This window comes from Microtus ochrogaster, chromosome 24 (genome assembly GCF_000317375.1).
Source record: "Microtus ochrogaster isolate Prairie Vole_2 chromosome 24, MicOch1.0, whole genome shotgun sequence".
Classification (NCBI taxonomy): domain Eukaryota; kingdom Metazoa; phylum Chordata; class Mammalia; order Rodentia; family Cricetidae; genus Microtus; species Microtus ochrogaster.
In genome coordinates, this window is record NC_022024.1 from 782,610 (window position 1) to 795,161 (window position 12,552).

Consider the following 12,552-nt stretch of genomic DNA (forward strand, 5'->3'; position numbering starts at 1 on the left):
CACATTTCCTTCCCCTACCTCGCCCAGTGACAGTTTTTCTTCCTCCCTGTTCACACTGCTTGGGAAGGAAACTTCCAGTCTAGTTGTAAGATGTTCTTTGAGATCAAATGGATTTACAGTGAATTCATGTCAGCCTGCAATCCCTGTATTTTCTAGATTTTCTTCTTCAGATATCCACCTGTATAATATCATTTATTGTAAGTTTATTTAGAAATGATATTTTGAGACATATGCACACGAAACTTCAGAATGTGTGCATATAGTATTAATTTATTAAAAGTCTATGTTAAAAATGTTGACTGAATTGTTCACTACTAATATTTCCAAACTTAAATTGATCCTGGTTATGATTTTATGATTATTTTCACCTACCGTATCTGTTTGTTCACTCAAAAATGGTCTCTGTATGAGAATACTCTGTGGGAATAGGACCTGTGAGAAAGAGAAAGCGGCTATGTCAACCAACATTGTTATGTTTAAAGCCTAGCTGTAGTTTAGAATCCTGTATACTTGAAAAAATGCGGCAAAATTATTTTAACAATCGAAATAATCTCCAAGATTTGTTGTTGCTTATTGGAAAGCACAGAATATAGGGCATGGGTCTTTTATTTCTGGTCACTTCTGGAGAGATAAGAATCTATGAAGCTGGGAGGAAAATGAGTCTGTGACCAAATGGCTGACTCAGTTACTACAGGAGATCAAAGGCTATTACACTCAATCGGAACCTACGACGACAAAGCAATTGTTTTCTTTGAAAAATCTGCAGAGTTTAGGAGATTTCTGGGATTTGTCTGCAAAAGCACCTTTGGGCTCGTGTAGTGACGTTTTAGGAGAGGCTTCGCTTCTCAAGGTGGGAAGACCAGGAGGCGGCGTTTTGTGGCCTTCTAGGGTGGTTAGGGAGTTCTCAGAAGACAGACATGGAAATTAGATAATGTCTGATGTCATATGGTTCAGAATACCAAAAATTTGGGTGTCCTGATGGCTATAAAAGCAGCAACTTCTGCCTCACCTATCACAAGCAGAGGCACCAAAGCAGGTGAGTGTACAAACTGATGCAATGGATTATCTGTTTGGTGGGACGCTACCCAGCTAACTCGTTTCCCTCATGTTTTCTCCTCTTGCTCTCTTGCTGACAGGCTCTCCTTCCTCGGTTATCAGCTGTTCACATTTGAGGTCTCTGTGATGGCTGGCCTGAAGAAATCCATGAGCTTTTCCCTGATGGGGATTCTGGCTGTCAACTGCCTGATTCTCACTGCTCTGTGGGTCCAGAAGGCAGCAGCACTGCCGGTCACTTCCCACTGCAAAATTGATGAGTCTGACTTTCAGAGGCCGTACTTCATCAACCGCACCTTCATGCTAGCCGAGGAGGTACACGGCATCTCACTTTCTCTTCATAGCTACTTGGAACTCAAGGAGCCCTTGCCATTTTCTTTGGAGCACTTGTGAGCTCTTTAACCACACTTTATCTCCATAGCTGGAGACTTTCTATGTCTCTTTGGAGACGCTTTGAAGACCCAATCTTAATCAGAAGCTTTTCTATTTGGCCTTTAGGATGTATACTCTGCATTTCATCCATAGAGGAACTATTTGAAAATCATTTGTTAATGACTTTTGACTTCTCTGTGCAATGTTCCAAACTCATACACTCAGTGTCTGGACATTAGGCTCGATGGGAGTGTACACACTCAATGTCTGGACATTAGACCCTGTGGGAGCAGACACACTCAGTGTCTGGACATTAGGCCCAATGGGAGCGTACACACTCCGTGTCTGGACATTAGGCCCTGTGGGAGCAGACACACTCAGTGTCTGGACATTAGGCTCTGTGGAAGCAGACACACTCAGTGTCTGGACATTAGGCCTGATGGGGAGTGTACACACTCAGTGTCTTGACATTGGACCTTGTGGAAGCATACATTTCTTCTTCCTCCTCATCAACAAAGCAAAAACAAAGGTTTTTCTTTCTTCCAGGCTAGCTTTGCAGATAACAACACAGATGTCCGGCTCATTGGGGATGAACTGTTCCAAGGAGTGAAAGTAAGTTCTCCTTGTGGTGAGCAGGGAGCATATGGGCTCCGGGTTAGCTGCAGGAGTTGACAGATCCTCTGGCATGTCCTGTAATATGAGCCTGTTACTCCCCTTCTCCCTTTAGATGCAGGATCGGTGCTACTTGATGAAGGAGATACTCAACTTCACCCTTGGAGAGGTGCTGATCCCCCAATCAGACAGATTCCAGCCCCACATGCAGGAGGTGGTATCCTTCCTGACCAAGCTAAGCAGCCAGCTCAGCTCCTGTGTAAGTCTTCCTTTTGGCTCCATGCATCTGCTCTCACCTCCTTCCCTCCCCTCCTATTCCATTTAGAGCCTGTGGTCCTCCCTCTCTCCGTCCCAAGTTTGACAGGGAGACTGGCAGTCCCCAGTGACATCAGAGGCCACTTGAAATCAGTCAGCAGGCGACTTTGGCTTCAACTGAGTCGCTTAGTTTGAGTTTGTAGGGGTAAGGCCTTATTAGTTTTACCTGTGGAAAGAAAGCAACTCAAGCTATGAATAATGAGAACGATGTTGAGAATTGTAAGCAAAGGGCATAGATGTGGAAATATATCCACTGAGCAGAAGTACTTGTGGGGAGGGAATGGCACAGAGCAAAAGTCGAAGAGGATGAGGGAGATAGGAAGCTTTCTTGACTTGGGGTGTGCAAAGTGTACTTTTTTTGTTGGGACTAGAAGCTGAGAAATATCAACATATAAGCTTGATACCTCCAGACACCCTAAACTGTGAACTGTGTCCACCAGGAGTGGGCAGGTTGAGGGGGCCCTTGCATTGACTGGGAGGACCCACTTTTCACATAGGAAGCTTCACGCTCATTTCTTGGGCTTTGCTCCCACCTTTGATGAGGTTCAGTTTAGGTTTCGTTTCTACTGCTCTTGCTACCAGTGGAAACCTCAATAGGATTCCCCAACGAGGAGGACAGCTCTTCTGTAAGGGAAGTACCTGGATTTCAGTGTCCCAGAGAATAAAAGAGCTCAGAGAATCTAGGTCACCAGTGAAATCTAGGTCACTGTGGGCAAAAGTTACTGACGGCCTCTATCCCAGGTGAATGGTCATGCACCTCAGAAGCCATGAGTGTAAGCTTGCACACGGCATGATTCTGTTAGTGACTCCTGTTTTATTTTGCAGCACATCACTGGTAATGGCCAGCGCATCCAGAAAAATATACAAACACTGAAGGAAACAGTAAAACAGGTACTATTGATAGGTGGTATGCTAAGCCATTTAATAGGAAACATAACATTATTTGATTTTTCTACTCTTTTTCTCCTTTGTAATATTTTACTTGATTTTCTACTATATGATCTATTACTTGCTATGCATCTAGCTGGATATATATATATATATTTTTTTTTTCAGTCTGTTTCTAAATTTGTACATCATAAATTCTAGAGCTAGTAAAAATCTTAACTTAGCTCAACTAGTATCATCAGCCTGTGCTCTGAGGATGGCTGGTGGCAGAGACAATCATGGAAGGCAGTACTCTTGAGTCCCAAACTCAGCTCTTACCCAGCAGCCATATGTAATTATTTCAGCAGCATTATTTTGTAGGGAAAGTCTTGGTTCCCACTGACTTATATAATTTGAAGACTGCCTGCACTGAAAACCAGAAAGCGGGGTGAAAGCTTACTTGATGTGACTTTCGAGGTCACTAAACTGATGCTCAAAAATGTGGCAAAAGTCAACCCAGAACAGAAACAAAGGAGTCGGACTTGCATATAGGATGACTATTTGGAATCACTGATATTAATAACTATAATTGGAATTATAATATAGTACCTGATGGCTACTGACTTAAGATTTAATACAAGAGTGGATAACCTTTCAAATTTTTGCATGGTTTCAAAAGAGTAAAAATATTAGTGGTGGATTTATTGCAGTGAAATTGAAGTGTGACTTGGAAATCTTTTTCTTATGCCTTACTTTCGCTTTTTAGTTTTTTCCATCACACCCTCAATAAGTGAGCATTTATCTACTGTGCGCTAGTGTATAACTTTGTAGTGGTCAGCATCACTGTGTGGCCTCTTTGGGGGCAAGAACAGTAGCATGGAGGCTCAGGTCAGCAAGCGTGACTCCCACCACTGACTGCAGTGAGAGTGAGACTCTCTGTGAGGGGGTGCGATGGTTGAAGGAGTTATCAGCACCATGCCTAGCCCTATCTCCTTCTGACTAGTTCCTGCTTACATAACCACAGAAGTCCTCAAATCAGTGTATGTTCTTATTTTTGCAGCTTGGAGAGGGTGGAGAGATCAAAGTCATCGGGGAACTGAACCTGCTGTTTATGTTCCTGAGAAATTCTTGTGTCTGAGCTGGAGAGACTAGAAAACTAACTGACCCTTCCTGCCTGTTAAATACAATAAGATTCCTGAAAGGACCCTTTTTTTTTTCTTTAGTAAAGGAAAGTGAGAAGCTTAACTCCGCCATCATTAGAAGATTCTAGATGAAACCTGGTTCAGTTGAAAAAGAAAATCAATGTTGTCATTTGTCTATAATACCAGATGTGCTTTCTAATCACAAAGATTCATTGATAATATTTTATTGCAACTGATGATGCAAGAGAAAAATAATGTGTTTTTAAAAATTGATTATTTCCACAAGAGATTACTTCTCATTCCTTAAGAAAAAAAAGCATATGTAATTCCATTTCCATAATCAATACTTTATGTAAGTTTATTTATTATAACTATGGATTTTATTTATGCCAGTTTATTAATATAGATTTATTTATAGAAACATTATCTGATATTGCTATTTGAATATAAGAAAAATAGTATTTATGATAATATTATAAAAACAGGATATCTTTGGCTTCAATAAACATGAATATTATAAATCTTCTGTATTTGTGCTTTTTCTTCTTTATTCAGAAATATCATCATCTCCATTGTTATCTGATCAGTCTCATAACTTTATGCTTGATCTATGAAAATGAGACAGCCATAGTATTACTTTTTTGTTAATACTTTTTTGTTTGTCCCCGGCGACCTGTGGTTTTGTGTGTGTGGTGCATGCTTGTGTGTTTGTGCATGTGTATGTATGTTATATGTGCATGTCCATGCATATTAAAGCAAGAGACTGATATTGGGTGTTCTGCTCTGTGTCTGTATAATTTGAGACAGGGTCTCTCACTAAACTGGCTTCCATCAAATTCTAGTAATTCTCTGGTCATTGAGAATTCTCTGGTCAAATCACTGAGTTGACAGCCTTGTCTGACAATGCCTGGCTTTGTATATGGGTGCTGGGGAACCAAACCCAGGTCCACATGCCTTAACATTAAATAGTGTTACCCTCGGAGCCCTCTCTCCAGCCCTGCATAGTATGTGTGAAAGGCTTAGTTTCCAGGACAGTGGTTATTGAGAGATGATGTAGCCTTTAGGTCTGGTGATTTTCATGTCAAAGCATGTACACTTGAAGGGGATAACTGGATAGCAACCATTCTACTTTCTCTTTCCCTTGCATCATGGGCATGAGGGAGTAACTTTGTTCTGTTGTGTCCTCACTCAAGGACAAGTAGACCCAGGTGGCCAGGAACTGAAATCTCTGATACTCTGTATCAGAAACAAACCTTACCTCTTTGCAAAATGGTTGCTCCTCATGTTTGGTGCAGTAATATAAAGCTAACATACTCACACATACTTGTGCACACACACACATGCTCACACACACATTCTTGCACACATAGACACACAGACATGCACACACACAGACACACATACATCCTCATTTTATGGATGAGAAAATGGAATCAGAGACATGCGAAGAAATGTTTCGTGAACACACTTGACCATTGTTGAAGCAGGTTTATCTGATCTGAAGGGTCTCTTTCATATTTTTGATGCAGAATGGAATTCTAGAAGGGAAAAAAGATGTTGGTTATGTTTCACTTATACTATTAACTACTTATGGATTAAACGAAGAAGTGATGTTAATGGAGAGAAAGACACATGCAAGTGAGCTCCTTTATTTCTAGGTGAGACCTACTAGGAACGGCATTCCTCAGTCTTCCTAAAAGGAAGCCAAGGCACTGTTTCTCTAACAAGTGAAATTATTACTTAGACAAGGCTTTTGTACGAGAAAACCAGGGACTATATTACGAAACATACGAAGAGAAAGCTGTGCATCTTCAAAATCCATGCTGTGGTACAGAGGAGGAAGAGAGCGGGGGAGGGGGGAACAACAATGGTTAGATTACAAGACATGTCACCATCACAGAGGAGCCAGAAGGGAAGTTATTGATTATGTGTGCCTTTTCATAGAAGTCAAAGTTACTAGGTAGAAAAAGTTATTGACTGTACATCTAAAGTGTTTTCTTTTACAATATGGTGCTGTGAACCTACTCCCCAGGTCCCTGCCAATGATTTGCCATCCTCCTACAGCAGGAAGTGATGAGCAGTGTGTACGACACCTCTTTCATGGCCAAGCCAAAGTCAATGCGTCTGTGCTTGGTCTCCAAATGTAGCGAGATGCAGCAGCGAGCAGCTTTATGGTCTATTGAATTGTCACTACTCTCTGATAAGCTGATGTTGTTGTTTGGATGAGAATCACTCCCATAGGCTTGTGTATTTGGATACTTGGTTCCCTAGTTGGTGGAACTGCTTTGGGGATATGGCATTGGAGGAGTTGTGCCACTGGGAATATGCTCGGAGGTTTTTATTTTTTTATTTTTATTTTTTTTGATACAAGCATATTTTATTTTATTTTTTACAAGTTTTAATATGTTCTTTTTTCATTTTTTAAAATTAATTTACTTATTTATTAAAGATTTCTGCCCCCTCCCCGCCACCGCCTCCCATTTCCCTCCCCCTCCCCCGATCAAGTCCCCCTCCCTCATCAGCTTGAAGAGCAATCAGGATTCCCTGACCTGTGGGCAGTCCAAGGACCACCCACCTCTATCCAGGTCTAGTAAGGTGAGCATCCAAACTGCCTAGACTCCCCCAAAGCCAGTACGTGCAGTAAAAGCCCACACCATTGACCAGATTGCTTTCTCTGGTTTCCAACTTTCTTATAAAGGTGTAAGCTCTCAGCTACTGCTCCAGAACCATGTCTGCCTCTTGTTGTGCTCCTCTCCATGGTGATCATTGGCTAACCCAGTGCTTTCTTCATAAGTTGCCTTGGACACAGAGCCTCGTCACGGCAGTAGAATAGTGACTGAGACAGATGTTGCTTAGGATGTTTGCCTTTCTCTTCCAAGTGAGTTCCAGTGCAATGATTTGGGCCAACTTAGAACTGCACTTGAGCCATAACTGTAAGAATATTTATCACTAAAATTCGGAGGTCTTACTAAGAAACTTTTAAAATGCCTTTCTATGTTAGACAATATTCCAAAGCAGACAGCATCTACTCTGGCTTTCCTTGACCCAGCCCAACATTGAATGTGCCAGAGGCTTCTCTGTGTGAACTCTGAAACAGTGGCTAGATCTTCTCATTCCTCAAATGACTGACTTTCTGCTAAGTTGTGACTATTTCTGCACCAAATTATTCTAATAATTTATGAATGTGCTCCCTTCAACTAATTGTTTTCTATCTTATAGCCATGTAAAGTAGAAAACACAAAGCATCAGCTTGGGCATCTTCCTGTTGCTAGTGGCTTATTATCACACTAAGAATGAATCCATAGCTCTTTTCCTGCCCCTTTGCCATCCTGACTCCTCCCTCATGTCCATCTGTACCATCCATGCTACTATGTGTATTATGGTCCTGTAGCACCTGAACTACGTGTACTATGGTACTATGCCTGTAGCACACAGCCTAAACTACAGGACTGTTCTTGAACAGGGAAAGGGGCTGGAGATTTAAACACATACACACAGGGACACAGGTCATCCTTGAAACAAGAATGTCCCCTTTATTGTGTTCAGGGGCTGTTGTAATAGGAGCAGAGGGGCTGCTTCCCCAGCACCCAGGCCGCCCACATGGCTAGCTTATACCCCGAAATAATTACACAGAAACTGTATTCTTTTAAACACTGCCTGGCCCATTAGTTCCAGCCTCTTATTGGCTAGCTCTTACATATCGATCTAACCCATTTCTAATATCCCTGTAACACCACGAAGATCTTATCCGGTAGGAGAATCATGGAGACTCCTTGACTCAGCTTCTTTCTCCCAGCATTCTGTTCTGTTTACTCCGCCTATCTAATTTTATGTCCTATTAAAGGGCAAAGGCAGTCTCTTTATTTAACCAATAAAATTAACACAAAACAGAAGACTCTCCCCCATCAAGGGGCAGCTTATATAAGAATCCTTAATTGATAGCCACTCCCCAGCCAAACCTACCAGAAACTACTTCCCTGCCATCAGGAACTCCTGAGGGTCTCATGTTCAGAGCAGCTGGAGGCTGTTCAGAGCACAGGATCTGGGGGTCCACAGCCCCCAACATCTATCCTTTCTGCCTCAGCCATGTCTCTCTCTACCTTACGGGCTCTGTCACATGTCAGTGATCAAAATGGCACCTGACAATAGTACGCTCAGATATTAGAGGCAACAAAGTGGCTGCCCCCTTTAAAGCTGGTCTGTCATGCAGGAGTTACTGACATAATGAATTCCTTCACTAGATGAAAGACTAGTGAGTACCACGTGCTTGTCTTAAAGTCAGGACTGATAGTCCCTTTTTACCAGGGATTACTGGTCTACCTTGTGGTCTTGGTGCTGGCTTCTTGTCCCTCAAGAGGGTCAGGGGTGGGGTTGTGAGCTGCTGCTTGCTTTTTTCAGCTGAGCCTGTCTGTGTCTCCTGCTTTTTAACTGTCCCATAGCTCTTTCCTCTGTTTCTTAGGTATAAAGTGAATGCTTTACTACTCAAACATTTTTTATTCAAAGAGTCTTGTAGTGGAAGTTTGTAAACTGCCATCTTTGCCCACAATTTGTTATTTTTCTTAGGTATTAAGAACAGCTATAAGAAATGTAACAGTGGTGGGCATGCTTTCTATCAATTAGCTGTCAGTGTTTTCATTGCTGTCTCCTATGTGAGTGGTTCTCAACCTGTGGGTCACAATCCTTTTGGGTGGAAAGACCTTTTCACAGGGGTGGCCTAAGATCATCTGCATGAGTGCCATCTGCATGTCAGATATTTACATTATAGTTGACAACAGTAGCAAAATTACAGTTATAAAGTTGCAAACAAAAATAATTGCATAGTTGAGGATTGCCATGACATGAAGAACTGTATTAAAGGATCGCAGCATTAGGAAGGTTAAAAATCACTGCTCTATTGAAGACTACTTATAGTGGATCATATTTTAATCTTAGATGGAAATCTGATCACACTGACATCATATAACACTATAGTAGCCGATGAAATTCCATGAGTTTTCTGTGTTGGATCATGCTTTCTCTCCATCCTTTCAGGGACAAGAGTGGGCTCTACATGCAAGGAAGATGGACTGTGCTACTTGGTTCCTTCAGCTTCTTTTCTCTCCCTTCCCAGATCACTTTGGGCCCAGAGAGACTAGCCCAGGCCGCCTTTACCTACATGCTTGCTTTCCGGATTTTGCTTACACTTGGTTTATGGATGAGGTTAGCAGGAGGCTGAAGAACAAGAATGAGGTCAAAGCACTGAGTCCTCAGAGCCCTCCTGCTGGGCTGCTAATCATATCTGAAGTACATTTCTCCGAAAAGCCAAAGCTCCCTCAACCATTCTTTACATCGCTCTTTTTACTGTTGTTCTGGTAACTTCTCTTAACTGGTCCCCAGTGAGCTCCACAGAACTGCAAAACTTTTTATTGCTTTCCTTGAACTCTTTCTACAACTTAAAAACAAACAAATGAAACCGTCCCTTTCAATTCTTCTCCATCGCCCAACTTGTGTCATGGGTCCCTGCTTGGTGCGCCTGTCTCCTCTATGCCCCCCACCTTACCCTGGGTACTGGTTGGTTTCCTGTCAACTTGACACAAGCTAGAGTCATCAGAGAGGAAGGAGCCTCAGTGGAGGAAAAGCCTCCGTGATATCCAGCTATAAGGCATTTTCTCAGTGATCAGTGGCTGAGGGCCCAGCCCATGGTGGCTAGTGTCATTCCTGGACTCTTGGTCCTGAGTTTTATAAGAAAGCAGGCTGATCAAGACATGGGAAGCAAGCCAGTAAGTAACTCCCCTCCGTGGTCTTTGTATCAGTTCTTGCTGCCAGGATTCTGCCCTGTTTGAGTTCCTGTCCTGACTTCCTTCAGTGATGAACAGCAATGCTGAAGTGTTAGCCCAATAAACCTTTTCATCCCCACAACTTGCTCTTTGATGATGGTGTTTTGTTGCAGCAAGATAAACCATAAGAAAGACAAATTGGTACCAGTGTAGATGGGCTATTGCTGTGACAGACCTGACCATGTTTTGGGGAGGGTTGTAGAAGGACTTTGAAACTTTGGGCTAGAAAAGCCATTGAGTATTAAAAGTTTTGTGGGAACTTGGAAGATAAGAAGGTTGAGACCAGTGCAGAAGGTGGAGGCCTGGCTTGTGAAGTTTCTGAGGGAAGTGTAAAGATCTTTTCAGAGACATTTGCTATTTTGATTTAAGATTTGGTAGTTCTGGTTAGCTGGGGCTGAAGAGTCAACTGTGATTAACAAGACACCAGAAACTACTGAAGTAAAACCTTTACGTTACTGGGACAATGGATGCTGGTCAGATGGAGCTAAAAATTAGCAGGGATTAAGAAGAGACCAGCATCACTGAGGTGAACTCTTCTGGGAAGTGTTTACTCAGAACACTGAGAAGCTGTGTTCCAGAGCTGGCCAAGGTTGTACCTTGTGCTGGCAGCAGGATTTGACAAAGTGTAAGAGTCACCCAGGTGGTACTGGTTTTGAAACCATGAAGGGGTCATGGAGAGCAGCTGAGGCCTGACACTGTGAGACCTGGGGAGGCCATTGGTGAGGGTGCAGCCTCAGTGGCAGTTGAAGGTTGAAGACTGAAGGGGTCGTGCTAAGAAGCTGAGGCTTGGCACCATGAAGAGAGCCTATGAGAGGCCATTGATGAAAGTGCAGCCCAGTTGCAGCAAGGGAGCCCAGCATTTGGAGATGCCAGTACCCTGGGATGATCACCAAGAACAGCAGCAGCAGTGGAGCCAGCCTGAGCCCAGAAGACAAGCTGTGTGTGCCGCAGAGGGCAGAGCCGGAGAGGGGACCCAAGTCCCCTCTTTGCAGGAGTCCAGAAGATCATGGGTGACACAGACAACTGGACTTTGAGCTATTTGTTTATCTGTTGGAGTTTGAATTTGCGTGGTTGAGATTGTTACAGTACCATGATTCTTCCTTCTTGATGAAAGTGTTTAATTTAATTTTGATTTTTAAAGGAGCTCACAGATGAAAGATTTGAACTTTTAAAAAGATATTGGATATTTTAAAGACTGTGGGACTTTTAAAATTATTTATGATTTTATTGTGAGATCTTGGAATAAATAAGAGAGGGAGGCATGTGGCTTAATAGTGATGTGTTTGTGTGTCAACTTGGCAAGGGGTCAGTTGTACTGGCTGACACAAGCTAGTCATCAGAGGAAGGAGCCTCAGCTGGGGAAATGCCTTGATGAGATCCAGCTACAAGGCATTTCCTCATTTAGTGATCAATGGGGGAGGACCCAGCCCAAGGTGGGTGACGCCATCCCTGAGCTGAAGATCCTGAGTTCAATAAGAAAGCAGACTGAGCAAGCCAGGGGAAGCAAGTCAGTAAGTAGCGCCCGATCCATGAACTCTGCATCAGCTCCTGCTGCCTGGCCTGATTGTGTTCTTGTCCTCACGTCCTTCAATATAAACAGCAATGTGGAAGTGTAAGCCAAATAAACCCTTTCCTCCCCAACTTACTATTTTGTCATGGAATTTAGTCACAGCAAAAGAAAACTGTAACTAAGACCCAAGCCACCCCTGCTAAGGTCTGGGACTTGGATAAGTTTGAGATAGACAAGTGCAGCCAGTTGTTAGCATCTTGGAGCTACGTGAAAACGTTGTCTGTAATAAAACAAAACACGAGATGGTGGTGTTTTCATTTCTAAAATTAAAATTAGGCACTTAGTGTCTTTTTGTTTGGTTGTTTTGCTTTTTTGTGAGATGGTTTCACTGTGTAATAGCCCTGGCTGTCCTGGAACTTGCTCTGTAAACCAGACTGGCCTCGAACTCAGATCTCTGCCTGCCTCTGCCTCCTGAGTGTTGAGATTAAAGGTGTGCACCACCACCACCCAACTAAGCACTTATTTTTAAAAATTTCTGCCCCTGTTGCTTCCATGAGGCTCCACACTGGGAAGTAGGGTGCATAGTTCAGCATGTACTGTCTCCTAAAGGAACCTAACAATGTCTCCTCCCCTCTGGTCTAGAAGTCCCCTTGCTTTTTTTCTCACTGCTGCTTCTTGGGGACGCTTGAGCATCTTTGTTTATTCCAGTTAATCCAGGATTGATATTTGGTTGCTTCTCATGTGCTTAGCCCTCCTTTTCTTTCTTCCTTTTCCTTGTTGCAAACACCAAAGATCTTCAGAGTGACCACACATGACTACGACAGCCATGGTCCCTTCCTTATTGCGATTTTTTTTTAACCACTTG

At 42.8% G+C, this 12,552-nt stretch overlaps 1 protein-coding gene across 1 annotated transcript; it reads left to right on the forward strand.

Annotated features, from left to right (window-relative positions):
- Positions 1–1,182: 1,182 nt before the first annotated feature.
- Il22 (interleukin 22) lies at positions 1,183–4,357 on the forward strand. The gene is made up of 5 exons (XM_005357912.1): positions 1,183–1,368; positions 1,972–2,037; positions 2,153–2,296; positions 3,178–3,243; positions 4,280–4,357. Exons 1-5 carry the CDS (start codon positions 1,183–1,185, stop codon positions 4,355–4,357), a joined length of 540 nt encoding a protein of 179 aa, XP_005357969.1.
- Positions 4,358–12,552: the final 8,195 nt, after the last annotated feature.

Bases quoted from the DNA above. Each gene is read 5' to 3' on its own strand.
- Il22 (XM_005357912.1), top strand. From the start codon at position 1,183: ATGGCTGGCCTGAAGAAATCCATGAGCTTTTCCCTGATGGGGATTCTG. The intron at 1,369-1,971 runs GTACACGGCATC...TCTTTCTTCCAG, and splicing joins CCTTCATGCTAGCCGAGGAG to GCTAGCTTTGCAGATAACAA. The intron at 3,244-4,279 runs GTACTATTGATA...TTATTTTTGCAG, and splicing joins TGAAGGAAACAGTAAAACAG to CTTGGAGAGGGTGGAGAGAT.